Source organism: Amblyomma mixtum, chromosome 10, assembly GCF_055824585.1.
Source record: "Amblyomma mixtum isolate Tamu chromosome 10, ASM5582458v1, whole genome shotgun sequence".
NCBI classification, from domain to species: Eukaryota; Metazoa; Arthropoda; class Arachnida; order Ixodida; family Ixodidae; genus Amblyomma; species Amblyomma mixtum.
In genome coordinates, this window is record NC_143021.1 from 163,710,093 (window position 1) to 163,729,407 (window position 19,315).

At 45.7% G+C, this 19,315-nt stretch overlaps 1 protein-coding gene across 3 annotated transcripts in view; it reads right to left on the reverse strand.

The window, feature by feature from the left end:
• Positions 1-19,315, reverse strand: part of brun (trafficking protein particle complex subunit brun) — an 87,342-nt gene that overhangs the window by 32,070 nt on the left and 35,957 nt on the right. For all 3 annotated transcript variants that reach the window (XM_089562903.1, XM_089562902.1, XM_089562904.1), the window contains exons 7-13: positions 16,821-16,892; positions 14,284-14,403; positions 11,073-11,136; positions 10,295-10,391; positions 7,898-8,044; positions 4,529-4,754; positions 2,128-2,254 (exon numbers count right to left, since the gene is read on the reverse strand). In XM_089562903.1, coding sequence (XP_089419029.1) covers positions 2,128-2,254; positions 4,529-4,754; positions 7,898-8,044; positions 10,295-10,391; positions 11,073-11,136; positions 14,284-14,403; positions 16,821-16,892 — 853 coding nt within the window. The remainder of the gene's footprint in view (positions 1-2,127; positions 2,255-4,528; positions 4,755-7,897; positions 8,045-10,294; positions 10,392-11,072; positions 11,137-14,283; positions 14,404-16,820; positions 16,893-19,315) is intronic.

The window sequence follows — 19,315 nt, forward strand, 5'->3', positions numbered from 1 at the left end:
TGTGCATTATGTTGTTCACTGCTCACTGCGTGATTCCTGTGTCCCGGCACGGCCCCACTGCACCCAAATGAGACAAGCGGGAAACGCTGCTGTCACATGCTATCTGTTGGGGGGGGCAGTGGCGTACATTGCGAGGAGGAGGAGGAGCGCCGGTCCTGTTGTACTCTTTTTCGTTGTCCTTTCGTTTAGCGCTGTTTTTTCCAAGGATTTAGGAGGGAGTGGTACCATAGTGGAGATCTCCGGAATAATTTCGAACCCCTGGGGATCTTTAACATGCACAGACATAGCACAGCACACAGGTGCCTTCTGCGTTCTGCCTCCATCAAAACACGGCCGCCGCGGTGGGGTTCGAACCCGGGTACTCCGGCTCGGTAGACGCGCCTTAACCACTAAGCCACCATGGCTGGTTTCTAATAATCCACTTATTTGCAATTTTATTTCCAAATTTTATAGCGTAAGCAATACTGCGCCAGGTTTCGAGCCGTCGCGTAGCTCCCGGCAGTGCCAAACAGATGGAGCGCCGTTGCCATAGCAACCGTTTCAGCCGCGCTCCACCAGGCGGCAGGACTGTCGCTGCCGCCTATCGCGCGCTCTCGACAAATGTGTCAGAATGTAGAGAGAGGAAGCGGGAGAGAAATGGGGAATAAATACGCGCGTTCACCTCGGGCTGCGTAAGCTCCCGAGTTACGTAAGCTCCTTGCTTATACAACTTGCTCGGTTTAACCACAGTTAATCCTCAGCTAATTTTTTGTAAGCTCAAGACCTAGAACCCCCCTTAAAGATACAGCTCAGCCTCCAGTGCATTTCTTGCATTCAGCTTGTAGATGTGGTGTCCTTCACAGTACAATGAACTTTATGAATTAGACCACCATTCATGTGGAAATTTGGACAATTCGGACTGCTGCCGGAGTCCCACCAGACGCCCACAAAATCTATGGCGCCGGAAGCTCCTTTATTCATGCGCTATGGGCCCACATTGGTACATTCAGACAGGCTCCCACAGTGACACTGTGTCAACATGTGGCCTGCCCGACAAGCGATCCTCCGAGTATTCGTCCTCAGGCCTGAACTGTTTATTAAATTGAGCACAATGGCAGACATGTTAACAACCAGCAGGCCCCTGTCGATAAGCCTAGGAAAAAATCCGACGGCGTAGTTTCGTTTTCGGAGCTTTGCTGCTAGCCTGCAGCTATGGCAGCTATCGGACACACATACCAGCCAGCCAGCTGAGCTTATAGCCACATGATGTTTACAGCAGCGACTGCCTCGTTACTGTTTTTCTTTTTTCTACTCCGGCGTCAATGTGCGTCTCTCAGGCTTCAGTCCATGTGGTATGACCCCTCTTCCAGCACGTCACAACTCTGAACTTGTCACGTGCAACAAAATTGCTTTCTCACGCAGTTTTTGTGTTAGAAGGAGATGAATAGTGCCCAGGCTTGCCCCAAGTAAATTGTTCTTTGACAAGATTTATTTTTGGCAGCTTTGGGGAGGGGGGGGAGGGGGGGGGGCATTTGATAATTTGCTATTTGGGTAATTCAAGCATTTTTTCTCTCATTCTTGAAACCCGAATTAACAACTTACCACAAAGCTTATCATAAAACTTATCGACATTTTGACCTCACCTTGTGCAAATGGAAAAAGATTAACCCCGGTGCTCTCTGAGCAAGCTGCACTTGTGCCATTCAACTTTTTTTTTCAACTTTTCTACTCTTTATTGTTTTTGCAAGTAAGCATTTGTTACTAATGTGTAATCTTATTATGATCTTGTGCTGTTGATGTGTGTATGTTCTTTTTCGTGCTCCTGATAAAACATTCTGCAAGCCATTTTTCTGAACCAAACTCGCTGAAGTATGCTTCTGAAAGCACTGCTATGTAAACTTCGTATCTATATGCTCCCACCTGCTTGGTCTTCCGAGACTGCAGTATCTCCCAAATAAATAAATAAATAAAATAAATAAATCAGCCTCATCAAACCAGAATGATGGCACCTGTTGCTGGGCTGTTCCTTGCCCAGGCTATTCCTATGCACTGTGCAAGTGCCAGCAGGTTAGCGGATATGTTCACGGAGTGACTCTGAAAGACAGCGCACCCCGCGCACTTCACCTGACGCCCCCAACCCTGACCCACCCAGGAGGCGAAGCTGTCCCGTGGCCCGGGGCGTGCCCAGCAGCTTGACCGGGTACGGGCTGGACTCGGGTGGCAGCTCCAGGGAGGCCGGGAAACTCTCCAGGGGAACCCCATCCGCCACCAGGGACTGCACAGCAAACAAACAGATGCAGCAGCCTCTGACCAACTGCCAAAAGATGACTTCCCGGGAGATTACGGAAGCCTTCCGTATAACAGAGTCGGCTACGGAAGCCTTCCGTATAACGGAGTCGGCTGATGAATGCGTTAGTTCGCCATCATTGCTGCTACTTGACGCTGAGGTGGATTATCTTGAAAGAGCATTAAACTAGAGAGAGAAAGGAATTTTAATGAGGGAAAGGTGGAGAGGTCGGCCGGTGGTAACAAGCATTAAACTAGCATTAAACTAGGATAACAGGTAGATTCGTGGTGCTGTAACACGTGTTATTGCCTGGCGCCTTTGTAACCTTGTCCTGGACTGCGCATGTAACCGTTCGTTTTTCTATATATTTTGTTCTTTTAATAAATTTTGTCAGTTGCTAGTGAGCACTTGTGTTGTCGACACTCCGTCTCTGTCCTTGTGGTACCACAGCAATATGAATTCGTACCGACTCGCCCAGTTCTCAACCCTTTTGCACTGCCTAAGACCTGTCAGTCTGTCAGAAGCACATTGCCCACCTACACACACCGGACAGCAGACGTCACTAAACACAGCCGATCCCGGATGTATTGTATCTACTCGAATCTAGGCCAGCCTCAATTCTAAGCCGACAACCGAAAGTTGAAGGCCAAATAAAAAAAGACTTTTCTTGAATGCAACCCAGCTGAAAACACACTAATTGAGAACGACAGCAGGGACAGCATGCAAATGGCATTTAGTTCCATGAACCTGCTCCCACTCACTCGTCCTCATCATCGCTGACCTCCTGATCACTTTTCTTCATACAGTGCACAACATTCTGTGTCACTGAATACATTGGAAATGCTGCATTTTTGGAACAAGCACGCAACCAAGCTTTCCGAGATGTCATCCCAGGCTGCAGTGATCTAGCTATAGCTACAACTCCTAGCAACGCGCGCCTGATGCGGCCTGTTGGAGTTAGCTCGCGCCTTTCACTGGTTCCGTGGAGTGCCTCTCTCTCCTGCCAGCTCTCTCGCTTTGGCCGGTAGCACTTGTGTGGGGACTGGAAGTGCCGCTGACCTCTGCAATTTCAAGAACTGTGCCAGTGCTGATTCTATTTCAGGTTAGCAGCCTTTTTTTGGGCCTGTAAAGGGCTCCCTCATTGCAGCACAAGCAAAAAGTTTATCACAAATATGACAAAGTCCTCGATTCTAAGATGGCCTAGGAGTTTCATACCTCGTGTTTTTAAAAAAACCATCCACCTAGATCTGAGCAAACATGGTATAGAATTAGTGCTTACATTGAAATGTCAAAAAGTTCCCTTGAAAAACCTGAAAACCCCGTGTAAAAGTATAGCAACGTTGTTCACACTTATTGAACTCCCATTTGCTACACATCGAACTGTGCCCAGCAACCCTGCAAGTGGCATTTCTCCAAATAGTACTTGGTAAAGTAAAAGCTTTTAGTGCAAAACAACTAAGAAAGGACGCGGACAGAACACAGACACAAAGGAGCGCTCCTTTATGTCTGTGTTCTGTCCCCGTCCTTTCTTAGTCGTTTTCTGTGCTAAAAGCGTTTACTTCACCAAGACGAACCGACTTGCCCAGCAGAACGTGTTACCAAATAGTACTTCCATGACCAATTTTCCTTGGGCACCTGCCATCAGCACTAGCGCTTTGAAAATGCATGCCAAGGTGAACGTGGGGTGCACTTGAGGGTGGCCATCAGTCTGGCCTGCTTTATTTCAAACCGACACTGCTACTACGTGGGAAAGCCCAAGTTCATTGCACCGGCTGTCATGTGGCGAAGCCAGTCTTGCTGACAGAAGGCTTGCTGTGAATCGCAAATCGCAGATTACTTAGGTATTCTCCATTAACTCTTCTTTCCAACTGTTCCTAATTCAGGCCTCCGAATATCTCCTGTAAACAGATGGTGAATAGCATTGGCAAGATCATGTCTCTCTGCCTGACATCCTTCCTTACTGGAATTTCACTGCTGACTTTACGGAAGACTATGGTAGCTGTGCCTCCCATCTGTTTCGCTCTCCCCTCCACTGCCTGTCCAATGTGACCACATGTTCCTTGCATCGTTCCCCTCCTGTGACTCTTTTCTTGGGGTGTGTGTGCACTCTGCCCCGACACCTGCGCCTCTGCCTGGTGTTCATGGACTTGTGAGGGTGACGATGCTTGACAAGAATGAGGGCTAAAAATCTCTGGACACAGCCCTCCAGATTCTACGCAGCGGGTCCCTTCAAAGTAAGGAGAAGTACGTATGTGCCCCCACCATGTGCTGGACGGCCAGCTCGGTGGGCAGGGGGTTGCACAGCTGCAGGGCCACCGCGGCCACCTCCCCCTGCACCCAGAGGAGGGGGGCCCGGCCCGACCGCCGGTGGGGCTGCAGAGGGGAGAAGATGAACGGGCTGTTGGTGCTGGAGACAGACGCCGAGCCTGTCTGGGAGCCCAGCCGCAGGGGACGCAGGTGCGGGGCCGGGGCCTGGGGCTGGAACCGCCTGCACACACACAACCACACACCCCGTTGGGGGCCCGGTCCGTGTCCGCTCGCCTTGCTGGTGCACAAGGAACACTAGGAACGCAGGAGGACCGCCGTCACGACTGGGTTAAAGGAGTCCCGCAGATACTAGGAGGTGATGGATGGATGGATGGATGGATGGATGGATAGGAGCGCCCCCTTTGAAACGGGGTCGTGGCAATTGCCACCATGCTCAGCTTTTCTTTATTTTTTTGTTCAACTATGTTGTCAATTCTCATCAAGATTTGCCATCTTCTTTACCTACGGTTTCCTACAATTCTAACCTTATGCCACATCTCTGCTTTCCAGCCACCAATCCTCCTATCGCTTTTTGCTAACTTCCACTGCAGATTTATTTACGTGACCCTTGTTACCTTTAAACCCTAGGTCCTCAGAAAGAGTGACTGTGCCTGCATCGACATCCGGATGGATACCATCACATTTGAGTACGAGGTGTTCAATTGTTTCCACAGATCTACCACACACTGCACATGTGTCATCTTCTTCGTTGAATTTTTTTTTTGTAGCTGCGCGTTCTAAGACACCCTGACCCTAGGCGCACTTGTTACACTGGCGCCATCTAGTGGCGCTCACTACAGGAGTGACACGGGCAACAGTGCAGAGGTTGCTGAAGTAGTGCATCCGCACAGCTATATTACTCCGCCACATATCATTCATTCATTCTTGAAACTCCGGTCATTGTTTGGATGAATACAAAGAGCAGTATAAAATGATGTGGTAGCATTGAAAATCATGGCCGAAGCTGTGAGACGCTGAGTGTTCGAGCTCTCTGTTCATAACATCCACGGAGTGTGAACTACTTTTGGGCGCGGATTTAGTAGAAGCGATTCGCCCTACCAACTGTGTATCATACCACCACGTGTACTTTTTGCTTCTCAAAATCTCGACGAGTCACAGGACAAAAATGTTGCAAGAGATAAAAAGAAGTCTAGGAGGTGCCAGTCACGGCACTTAAGATTTGTCACTACGAAATATGATGAACTACTTTTCACGTGCGGACTTATCCTGCACGAACAGGCGCGCTAGCTTTGGCAGCGTTGCCTGCTATGTGTGAAACGGAGCATAGAGGTCTACAGATTCACCCATCACTTGTGCCAGAAGAGTGAACTATTTGGGCCAGTGGAAATGCAAATGTTGCAGGCCACTTGTACGGTTGACCTCCCAAGCTTACACATATGGTGACTATCTGTGGGCTTAAGGTGCGCAATAAACACAGATTTTAAACCAAAATTTCATCATGATTACAACTACAAAGCTGTGCAACTGCAGTACCAGAGATGGTAGCGCTTAAAACAGTGCCGTATGCACTCCGCCTATTCAGTAAAATGAAGAACAGATAAAATACCACAGCATTTCTGTGTTCTTTGAGCAAACTTTAGGGCAATTTTTTTTTTTTTTTACAGACAGCATGCAGTCCTGCACATGTCACACAGCATCAGTTAGCAATGCTAGCTGCAAAAGATTTCAGTCCGCAAATTTCATTGCAACGTCGTTTTACATGCCCCAAAGAGAGTACTAATATAACGGCACTTTTTTCATTTTGAAGCTAAATTTCAAAACAGTGCTAATGGGCATTTAGAGTATGTGTTAAACTATGATTCAGTTTATTTCCTGAAGTACACGATATTCCATTTTGGGCCAATACCAATGCATGCAAAAGCTCTCAACTATTGCTCACAACCAAAATAATATAGAAGAACCACATATTGGTTATAGGCACTGCTTGTGGACATTTTCTATACGCTCCACAATATGTTCCTCCAAGGAAACACAGCACAGTCACTGATACCATAATGGCCACAGTGATATCAAAACTGTTAGCATAGAATGCAGAAAGTGCACAACCAGACTTTCTTTTATGATGCACAAAAGCAGAAAACAACAAAGCATCTGCATAATCAGCAACAGCGGGGATAATCCCATGTTTCCAATCCCAATTCACTTCGCTCGTCAACATTGCCAGCAAAATCAAGGCAACTCGGGCCAGTCCAATGTACCTTCCAATTCTTTCAAGAATGCACCAAAGCAAGGTAGAGGTATTGGATACACTTGCCTTAAAGGGAAGCTTGGACTAATCTGACCAGTGTCCGTACCTATTTGGTACGCACACACAATTTGCTCTACAAGCCTCTCAGACTGTGTGAATTAACTTTTTTTTTCTTGTAGTAACGCTGTAAACGCCTCATTTGCCGGTTCCGCATCGGCGGTGGTGTTGTAAACAGATCACAAGATTAGCCTTACTAAACCTGTGGCCGCTTTGTAGTCTTCGTGACGTAGAGTGGATGTTGTGTGGGGCACTCGTAATGCTTGGTCACAAAATGCGATGAGTACCTCGACACAAGGCTGTTTAGACAGCCTGCTCCAAAATGACAGCTCAGAGTACGCAAGCTTTCATTTCACAGCCCACAGTGCAGCCTCCATCCTTCTGGAGAATATTTCTCAAAAAGACAACATGCTTCAATTTCCGAAAAAAAAAAAGTCAGACAAATATGAAAAATGACAATAAAATGCGTCCAATCTCTGAACTAAGAAAGAGGGTCCAGCTTCAGTTAAGGACAACGCAGTGAGCTATGGAAAGAAAAATGACAAGTGTAACGTTAAGAGATCGGAAGCGGGCAGGGTGGGTGAGGGATCAAACACGGGTTAATGACACCCTAGTCGAAATCAAGAGGAAGAAGTGGGCTTGGGCAGGGCATGCAATGCGAAGGCAAGATAACCGCTGGTCCTTAAGGGTAGCGGAGTGGATTCCAAGAGAAGGCAAGCGTAGCAGGGGGCGGCAGAAAGTTAGGTGGGCGTATGAGATTGAGAAGTTTGCGGGGATACAGTGGCGGCAACTAGCAAGGGACAGGGTCAATTGGAGAGACATGGGAGAGGCCTTTGCCCTGCCGTGGGCGTAGTCAGGCTGATGATGATGATGATGAATCTCTCAACTTCAATTCACATAAAAAAAATAACAAAACTTCATTACTAAACCAAAGAAATCTCTCACAACAGCTACTCTGTGATAATGCATTGGCGAGTATCGTAAAACTAGTCCTGCGAATTTTTGCTCTCAGCGTGGTGATTTTGACGGAGAGAAAGGACAAGCGGACTTGCACTTACCGGACAAGCGGCAGGTGCAAGAGAGGGGGCTGGGCTGATGCCGGGCCCTGCAGCCGGCTGGCCAGGGCCTGTAGCTGCTGGCAGGCCTCCGCCCGCTCCGTCGGAGACAGCCAGTCCAGGCGCCACTCCAACAGCTGGCACACATGGCTGATGACAAGGACCACACACACGGCTGAATCAGTGCTCTCTCCACCAAGCCAACTTGAAATCAAACTGCCAGATATCATATATTGATCCCATGGTAAGGCTGCAAAAAAAGGCTCGTAGGCTGACCAATTTTGTTGCACCTAGAACTCCATCGCGGCCTTTATTTAAACAAAATAATAATATGCCACTAATATCGTAAGAGACTATCGTTTAGCAATTTTTGTAAACAATGTTATTTGCAACCCTGGCACCATTCCTTTAGTTTCATACAAGTCCCCTCCGTCCAGTTCTCGTTCAGCCGCTCATGGAAAGTTCTTGCTTCCAATATCTAACAATCATTATGGTCATCGATGTCTCCGCTTTTGTGGTGCCAAAATTTGGAATGCAATTTATTTATTTATTTATTTAGTAGAGATACTATCAGTCCGGTCAGGACCAAGATAGGAGTGATACAAGGTACAGATTACAAAGGTGGAACACGACAAACAAAACACCAGCACCATCCAGTCGGTGCCAAGTTTTAACATGTCAAAAAATGGAACTGACCTCTAAGCAACAAATAAAAATGCGCAAAAATATCGCTGCAACGAAACAGAAAACAATGTGAAAACACCATGCCCAACACAAATGCAATCCCATGCTCAGTCATATCTTCACCTAATACATTTAGAGCATTTAAGAATTTTTTCATTCATACAGAAGTGTCTGAATAAAGCGACACAATATGCGTCTGTGGCGTGGCATATTACTGATAATCTATTGAACGTGGCAGTCTGAATACAGAACGACCTTTCTTTTTTCTTTGGTAATATGTATGTCATACGATAGTGTTTCAGTTTGTATAATGTTGTTTTGCATTGCAATTGTTTCATTCTACACCAACAAATATGTATGTTTTTTTTTTTTCCTGAATCGTCAGTAGACTTATTTGCATTCATTTTGGGATCCCCGACTAGCCTCTGGCTAAGGATCTTTGTGTGTCTTTATGTAATTACATGTGTGCTTTGAAATAAAGAAAAGAAAGAAAGATGATTTCAGAGAACATCACGCAATGGGTCGCTGAGTGGAATTTTCAATCACTGCCCAATGACCGGGAATAATATAGCTGCAATTACTTCTGCCTGGAAAGATATCTTTTTAAGTGCACAAAATTTTTTATCCTGAACACGCGGAGGACTCTTGCACTTTTGCACACTGCTATTTTTGCCAACTACGGTTATGAATAACTTTGAATATACTGTCAGGAAACATCTTACAATTTTTACAAAAAAACTATGATTACCAAAGAGTCTGCCTAGTTATTCTTCCTTTTCTGAAAATTTCTATACACATGGCACATGGGAAGTTGTTCTCACTAACACTAGATGATTCACCTGAAAAGAACTTATTTAATGCCATACTGTACGAAAACACATTTAATAAACAATAAAAATTCATTGACGTTCGGTCTGTTTACGGCACGGCGCCCTTTATCTTTTATGGATGCTTCGCCCCTTTGCATCACTGCACTGTGGAGAAGCCACGGTTCGATCACATACGAGCAGATCGCTGTGTTTTTCAGGTGCTTCGTCCCCTTCCTCTAAGCAGTCCGAAGAAGCCGCTGCATTCCACCTCTTCATTTTGCACCCTCGCTGGAATGGCCCCCTCGTATGTGAACGTACTGCTTTTTTTTTTTTTCATGCTTCGCCCCTTTACATCGCAGCACTGCAAAGAAAGCACCATGCAGGGTGACTGGCGCTTTATTCCAGATGTATGTGGCGTGTCCCCGGATTCAGTTCACTCAAGTTTGCCTGTGTGGAGCTGGGCGCTAAGCGTATTATACGCCTTGATTTTTGTCAAAATGCTGAGCATAGTAGCCAGGAAATCTTGTTATCCAGGAACATATCACCCGGAAGAAAAATAGTGTAACGTTTATGGGACATTTTTATTGCCCGAGATTCTGAGCGCATGAATCGGGAAATCGTACAAACCGGGAATATAACATGGAAGCACAGAATCGGTAAATCTTCTGGCAAAAATTAAAAGACCGCATTGTACTGCACAACACACGCATTACACGAATATTCATAAGCATTAAATTGGCACTCCAGCAGCAATCGAAATTTCTTTTTAAACAAAAAAGAATTGCTTCATCCATGTGTACACAGCAAAAATGATTCATACACAGACATGGCAGTCCAGCCTCAATTGAAAACAATCACAATGTGCTAACAGAGAGTGAGTGAGTGGTGACGAGGAGAAGGGACTCACCTGACAGCCAGGGCTAGGTCGTCCATCTTCCTGGCGGTGACCAGCAGGTCCTGAAGGAGCTGGATCTGGAGTCGGGGCCAGCCTTCCATTGTGCCTCCTGCGGTCATCACCAGGATCCCCATCATCATCATCATCAGCCTGAGTACACCCACTGCAGGGCAAAGTCCTCTCCCCTGTCTCTCTCCAGTCAACCCTGTCCTTCGCCAGTTGCCGCCACCGTATCCCCGCAAACTTCTGAATCTCATCCACCCACCTAACTTTCTGCCGCCCCCTGCTACGTTTGCCTTCTCCTGGAATCCACTCCGTTACCCTTAAGGACCAGCGGTTATCTTGCCTTCACATTGCATGCCCTGCCCAAGCCCACTTCTTCCTCTTGATCTCGACCAGGATGTCATTAGCCCGCGTTTGTTCCCTCACCCACCCCGCCCTCTTCCGATCTCTTAACGTTACACCCATCATTTTTCTTTCCATAGCTCGCTGCGTTGTCCTTAACTTAAGCTGAACCCTCTTTGTTAGCCTGATTTTGCTTGCCCGATTTGCAAACAGTTACAGAGGCCTGTAACACTTGCAAAACCTGTCGCGGCCAACCAAGATGGCTCTCAGTAAGCAATACTGCTGGTGTTTTTGTATTCCTCCCTTCACGTTCATCTTGGTCTGCAACCAAAAGATGTTCTGCAGAGACATTGTCAACTTTGCAAGCACCTGTCAGGCACACACCCCGGAGACGCACAGTAGGCACCGCATTTGCCCATCGGCCAAACCCGACTGCCGTGCTCACCCTTGGCTGGCTTCTCCAGGTTGAGTCGATATCCAGGCAGGCTCTTGAGCAGCAGCTGGTAGCACTGCGCACAAAGGGTGCAAGTGCTGAGGACGATGAAGTGATGGCGATGAAGTGACTCCCACAGCATAGCTGTTTCCTTTCCCTCATTACATCATAAAGGGCAACTGAAGCAACTTTAAAATTTGATGAGTTTAAGGTTGCAATGTGCGAAATGGGCAGGTAAAGCCTGCAAAATCATTTTGCTCTAGCATTTGAAATGGTGGCGTAATCGCCGAATAAAGTCATCGTCGGCATTCACGCTTCTCTGAAGTGCACAGCGGAGGGCAGAGGCCCCGATAATGACATCACGTGTGACAGCACTACGTTTCCAGCGAACAAATGGTTATTCCAGGAAAGAAAACCAACGCCATCAAAGGAGAAGCTCACGATGCACTGTTTGGCGGCATCTGACGACGCACAGCAGCATGCAGACGTAGGCAGCGGACATCTGAAAATTCGGCAACAACGACATCACTGCCGAGTTTCCTCACAGTCCCCCAACGTAGTGAGGAGAAGCCTAAACATCGGCGCGGTTTTAATCGACGATTATACCACCATTTTGAACACTAGTGCAAAAATACGTTGCATGCTTTATCTAGAAGCTTGATAGATTCGAATTCTTCAGTAACCTCGAATGCTCAGAAAGCCGTTTCAGCTTCCCTTTAAGCACTTTAAGGGGGGAAGAAGGTCTTAGGAATAAATTTTTACTAATGAAGTCACAACTATGAAATCTTCAGGGAACATGCGTTTCTATGTGCTGATTCCAAATATGCAATTTAATTTTATGTACAACAAATGCTTGTGCACTTATGCAATATGTTAGGCAACTTGTGCCGAGAGTTTGAAAGAAATTCTACTGCAGGGAACTTGCTAGATTACATGCCATTGGTTTCCCTTGACATCAGGCTATGCAATAAGGGTAAAGTTATCATCCTGCCTGTTATAGAAGGTGAGTGAAATCACTAGTTTCTTCCCATGTGTGAAGTGGCAAATTCAAAACCCTGTAACTCAACTTCTGTGATAAGCAGGATGATAATTTTGTCCTTATTGCATAGCTTGATGTCAAGACAAGCCAATGGCATGTGCCCTAGCAAGTTTCGTGCAGCAAAATTTATTGAAAGCTGTTGGCAAAAAGGTATTTAGCATATTATATAAGTGCACAAGGACTTGTTTTACATAGCCCCGCCGCGGTGGCTCAGTGGTTACGGCGCTCGGCTGCTGTCCCGAAAGACGCGGGTTCGATCCCGGCCGCGACGGCTGAATTTCGATGAAGGCGAAATTCTAGAGGCCCGTGTACTGTGCGATGTCAGTGCACGTTAAAGAACCCCAGGTGGTCGAAATTTCCGGAGCCCTTCACTACGGCGTCTCTCATAGCCTTAGTTGCTCTGCGATGTTAAACCCCAATAAACCAAACCAAACTAAACCAAACTTGTTTTACATAAAATTAGATTACATATTTGGAACCAGCACCCAAAAAACACATGTTTCTTGAAGATTCCATTATTCTGACTTCATTAACAAAAAATTTTTTTCTAATACCAGCTTCCCCCCTTAAGTGATTCCACTTTAGATGCAATCATAAGCCGCACTCCCACTCCATCTGCTGATCTGTTTATCACATTCCTTCCAGAAAAGCATAAAGGGGGGAGCCTGGTCTTCGAAAAAAGTTTCAGTAATGAAGTCACAGTTAAGAAATCTTCAGGGAATATGTATTTTTCTGTGCCGATTCTAAATATCTCATTTAATTTCATGTAAAACAATTCCTTGAGCACTTGTGCAATTTTCATGCATGTATTTTATGAAGAGCTTTGAAAAAAAATTTGCTGTGGGAAACTCGCTGAAATGCATGCCATTGGGTTCTCTTGACACCAAGGAATGCAATAAGGGTAAAATTGTCTTCCTGCCTATCACAAAACTTAAGTTATAGGGTATTTAAGTTGTCGCTTCAGAAATGAGAAGAAAAATGTCTATTCCTGTTTCTGAAGTTTCCCCATAACTCATGTTCTATGATAGCCAGGATGATAATTTCACCCTTATTGCATTCCTTGGTGTCAAGAGAACCCAATGGCATACATTTCAGCGAGTTTCCCGCAGCAAATTTTCTTCAAAACTCTTCGCAGAATACTTGCATAAAAATTGCATAGGTGCTCAAGGAATTGTTTTACATGAAATTAAATGACATGTCTAGAAGCAGCGTACAAAAATACATGTGCCCTGAAAATTTCACAACTGTGACATTAATAAAACTTTCTTTTCAAGACCAGTCTCCTCCCTTAAGCAAGCTGATAATGCTTAGCCCTTAAGATGTACGGTGCTGATAATAACATAGGCACGAGCGAGAATATTATCAACAACTTTTTCCGACCTCTTCACTAAGTTAGGAATATTATAGAATGGGTACTGCCATCTCCCAAGTCCACAACACAGTTCAAAATGTGCCCTGTCTTATCTTAGGATCACAATCATCGCTGTTATTTTTAATAATGATGAGTGAGGACTGGCAGCCTCAAACACGACCGACTTGGATGCCACAAAAACACACCCAAGTAACACATGTAAATATGCCGTCAGAAGTAAATGGAAAGCAATATTCATGAAAAAATTTAATCATTGCCCCCCCCCCAATTCATGCATCCTTGAGTACACATGTGCAGCCTAATTGTGATTGTGCGAACTGCACTGCTGTGCACCAACAAACACGGACCATTACGCTTTAGATATAAAGAAATTAAATTTTTTTTGACAAGCTGCCTTCCATTTACATTTGACGGCAAGTGTGCATATCCCATAAAGAGCTGGGTCAGTTCGCGCGAAGCAGACAAGTCCGTCTAGTTCCCAGCCTAGCTTCATGCACAGTTTAGACCCTCAGCTGGATATGAGGAGAGGGAAGCCTTATAACAGGCTCGCTTTATGAAGGGACACCACCCCTTGAGAAAAAAAACAAAAACATGAAGTCCTAAATGCCTCAGTGTCACCCGCAAGTGCATGCCTTATTCTTCTCATTGTGTGCCTGACAAAGTTAGGCAGTTATCTCTCTCCTTTCCTCAGTTCCAGTGGAGGGCCTGTCCTGCCTCAGTGAAACCACAGTGTGCCAGTCAGCCCAATTCCTCACAGAGCAACATCTCCTTGCTCTGTCGTTCACTTTCCAAAGAAAACGGGGGTCTCAGACCTGTGTGGGGTTGGGCTTCCCCGCCATGCACTTGAGGGCAGCCACCCGCATGTAGAAAGCAGCCTTGCGCTCCAGGCCCAGCTCCGAGTAGAGCCGGGCCAGGGAGCCGTACCACGACACCTGCGCAGCACAACAAGCACAACTCTTACCCACACACACACGTTCAAAAAGCAAAGCACGCTGAACGAAAAGAAACTGACGACCGTCTATTGCAGGTGCACGAATACAAGTGCCGAATAAATGCATTCAGAAGAGGACACCTAACCCTTTCAGGCGCTTTGCACACAATTGTGGAGCAGCAAACTTATCACAGCGAGAGAATATAGCGCAGAGTAGGACAGGACTCAAGGAGACACGAAGCTGAAAGAATAAATTCTTCGAGAGAGACATGTGTAAGCGCTCCTATCTTTTTATCTGCTCTCGTTTCTGAAGCAACATACCAGGCTTAACCAAAGCTAAGCCCCCGCCAATTTTTTTTTTTATGTCAGCTTGGTTCTGTGCAGTAAAGCTATTAATTTTTTTTTTTTAGATGCCCAGTACTCATGGAAATAAAAGTTAAACTCCAGCATGCACAACTGCAAGAAAACGTTTCTTACGATATGAACTTTTGTAAGTTATTCCACATGTACAAAGATAAATTGAGAGCTTTATTGCACCCCTCAACATCTCAGCATTCATGCGTAAAACACAGAATCATTCTACTGTCACTCATCACGAAATGCTACAGGGACAAGTGATAGCAATCGCAGAAGTGAAAGCTGAGAAAATCAATCTTACAGTTTATTCACTCGTCCGCCTCGTTTATCGCCTTGTATGCTTTTGCTTTTTGTCAGAGAAATGCCGCATTCTAACCAACCAGAGTTCAGATCTTCTCATCTCTCTGTTTCCCGGCGATACTAAGATGGTGGTTCTTCGTCATGGAGAACCAACAGAATTCATGATCCACCGAGACTGTCAAAAGCACAATTTGCTTACAATTTTCAATGACCACACATAAAAAAAACGCAATTTTCTAAATTTCCTGTAATTTTTCGTCATGAGACAAATAAAGACCTGAGGATTATAAAAAAAAATATATACTGAGAAACCGAAAACATTTACTAAATTGGCCACGTCATTCACCGCGTCCCCCTAATGGTTAAGGGGGTATGAGGGTCTCAAAATTTTTTTTATTTGTTAGTATATCTTGCTGAAACTTAGCATGCAGGCATATCATTGGATGCTGATTTTGATTATGCCTTAAGATTTCAAATATCTCACCTGAGAAGGAAATATATGGCAAAATAACATATCCTAATTATGTCATTTCTTATGGGCCTTTATAGTAATTTATCAGTTAAAAAAACTTTTTTAAGAATAAGGAGACATTTGCAAAGGCCCACAGCACATCTTAAAGCTAATAAAATGCCTATAAAATCATTTTGTTGTTCATAAATAAATAACAAAGTTGCAGGGAAAAAATAATCTGGCAGTAATAAACCTACACTTGGCCTAATTGCTAATCTATTACGTTTAGAGGAAAAAGGAAAGCTTTAGGGGGTGTGGGGGACCTTTGGAAATGTTTGCATATTAAGAAAAAGCTTTTTTTAACTGAGAAATTATCATAAAGACCCGCGAGAAATAGCCTAATTGGGATGTTATTTTGCCTTATATTTCCTTCCAGATTAGATATTTGGAATCTAAATGCATATTTAAAATCGGCAATCTATGATACACCTGCGTGCCAAATTTCAACAAGTTATGAGAACATATGAAAAACACCTTTTTAAGACCCTCATCCCTCCTTAAGCCAATACAGCTGACCCTTCGCAGCATATCTGGCAGCAAAACTGCTCCCAAGGGGTGTGAGTTGTGCTTGGGATGAGCATTTGTCAGTCACCATCAGAAGCAAGAAGGCATCAAGCGACAATTAGAGCTTCATTCTGGCAGTCCCTGATGATGCAGTAAACCTCCCTCCGAGCATCTTCATAAATGAAAGCTAGGATGAAAAATGACAGGACAGGATGAGGACACAGAGAAGAAGCGGCAAGACACGAGCGCTGACTATCCACTGAATGGCTTATTGGAGTAACACGTATACGTTAACATGTACAGTCTTTGTCAAAAGTAACCGGGCTGCATGGTTTGCTTCTAGCTAGTGCAGTGGAGCCCTTACAGCTTCCCTGAAGCTGAAATGGTCGTCAAAGGTAAGGACTCGGGGTCTTCTTACCTTTCAACACCTTTTGACCTTTAGGAAAGCCACAAGGGCTCCACTGTACGAGCTAGAAGCAAACCATGCAGCCTGGTTACTTTTGACAAAGACTGTACATATACATGTCACTCCAATAAAGCATTCAGTTGATAGCGCTCGTGTCTTGTCGCTTCGTCACTGTGTCTTCGTCCTGTGTGGGCTGTTCAGTCCTGCCATGCACCAACCAGCTCAGCTCTCCGTACTTCTACAGATGGAAGATCAGTTGGCGTTGACGTGTTTGCACTGCCTGTGCGCAACAATCTGCAACAACAGAGGGGCCGTCCAACACAACGTGGCGTCTTCTCACCTTTTCCAACTCAGACAGGGCCAGGTTCATGGAGACCACGCTCTGCACGAACTCAGCCGCGGCCAGGGCCCTCTGCACAGACGAAGGGCTTAAGGTAGCGGCAAAATGCAGATACTGCACTCAACACAGAAAAATAGACTCAGAAATCCACACACCTTCCAAGCTATACACCTCCCTATGTGATGCTCTCGAGAGTATCCGACTGATCTATGGCTGCATTCAAACGTATGTATGCAAATGTTGCCTCCCTGCCTGAATGCAGGATTGCAGGCCAGTCAGATTTTCCAAAGAGAGCAGTCTCGTCTAGACAATCCCTCCGTTTTTTTCACAAGATGTTAAATAAACAACTCTGATTTTTTAAATGACTTTGCAAGATTTCAGGGTCATTAAACCGTTAAAAAAGAACATACCGTATTTACTCGCATAATAAGCGCACTTGCATAATAGGCGCACCCCTAGTTTGGTCGCAAAAAATCAGATTTTTTTATTTCCGCGCATAATAGGCGCACTCCGAACTTGGCACTGTAATCAGTACTGTATTTACACGATTGCAAGCCGACACATCGCCGCCCCCCGCCCCCCAATCTTTATTTTAACAAAGTTTTTGCTGAACTGACTACTAGTTCTCACTAGTGATGCTGCCATCGCAGCTGCTGCGGACCCACAGCACGTACAACGACATCGCGTAGAACAGCCGCACACAGTTTTCAGGGATGCTCACTTTAAACGTGTGTTTGGAAAGCTTTATCTCCAGCCGGATACATTCCTGACTTAGGCCCGCGAAAACCTCGGCGCCTGGAGTCACGTACGAAAATTTAGGCACGCCACAGTCGCAACTGCCGCACTTCTCGGCCACGTCAAATTTCCGACCTGCCGCACGCTTGCCGTGTTCGAGAGCAAACTCCCAGCCATGTAGCTATTAAGATGCTTGCCCGTCGAGCTAAAACAGCAACGCTCAGCAGCAAAGCCACAAACCACGATGAACTAACGCGCTACCGCTGATCCCGGCACTTGACAGTAACAAAAAAAAAACTGGAGCTGGTGATGCTGATGGCGATATAGATAGCGAAAGCTCGCGGCGGAGGAAAACGTTGAAGATGATGATAATGACATTGGCCTCGGGCGCCTTCCGTGGGCGGCGTCTGGAAGCTCCTGTGCGTGTGAGGCCTCCGCGATCAAGCGCCTGTTGCGCGCAGCCAGAGCTGATCGCGGAGGCCTCGGCGCGTGCATTTCGAAGGCAATTCCCGCGTGGGTCGTGGAAAGTTTTGGTGTGGCCCTTACACGGATTTTTTTAAATATTTTCTTCGGGAAAACGGGGTGCGGCCCGTACACGAGTGCGTTTATGCGGTATGTTCAATTTTGCGAGTCGAAAAATTTCCGGAAATTTTACCCCACGTAATAGGCGCACCCCGAATTTTGAGCCGGATTTTCTGGAAAAAAAGTGCGCCTATTACGCGAGTAAATACGGTATACACTGGAATGTGTAAATATCCGATAATTTTGGATATTCGGTCGAACGGTAAAGTACTCAATATTCTATTTGATTTAAATGTTTGGCATTTGAAATCCCGAAGTATTAGTCTCAAGCGTGTAATGCCTCTAGAACGCTCGCTTCAAGCAGTTCCAGTTCAGCGAATGTCGTCTGGGACGGCGCTGCGGTGCGCACGCAGCCAAAGCCCCAACTTACACGGACAATTACTAGGCATTTTCACATTACATCTTCTAACCAATTACAATTATGTTTTTTAACCAAGTGCAATGGGCAACTATGCGAGCACAAAGCGGAATTAGCATGAGACATGAATATCGGTGCACCTTTCCAACACGTGAAGTGGGGTGGCACTGGGCGCACACTGTGTACACAGTTACTGAATAAGCACCTAGAGTTGTGCATTTGTTTTCCCTGCGCCTCTCGTGCCTCTATTGGCTAAACGTGACCACAAGGTGAAAAAGCATCCATGCATTGCGGAGAAGCCAACTCGTTTGCATCATTTAGCACTATACTCCGTTTCTACCTAACAGGCAACGCTGCGGAGGCTGCAGAAGTAGCGCGTCTGCAAAAACATATTGCTCTGCTACGTATCATTCGTCCATTTCGAAGCCTCGATCAGTGCCTGGATGAAAACAAAGCACGGTATAAAATGAAGCGGCAGCATTGAAAATCAGGGTCGGAGCCGTCAGGTGCTCAGCACTCGGACCATCTGGCTATAATTTTCACTGATTGTGAACTGCTTTACAGGCCCGGATGTAGTAAGGGCGATTCACCCTGCTAGCCGCGTATCAGATCGCCACAGTCATTCTTACTTCTCAAAGTCTCAATGAGTCAAAGGACGGAAATGTGGCAAGAGGTAAAACGAAGTCCAGGATGTTGTCATTCACAACACTTAACATCTGTCACAACAAAATATGCTTGTGTTCACTTTAGTTGTAGGGCGAACTACTTTTTGGGTGTGGACTTAGCCCGAGTGAACAGGCACTCTAGCTTTGGCAGCGTT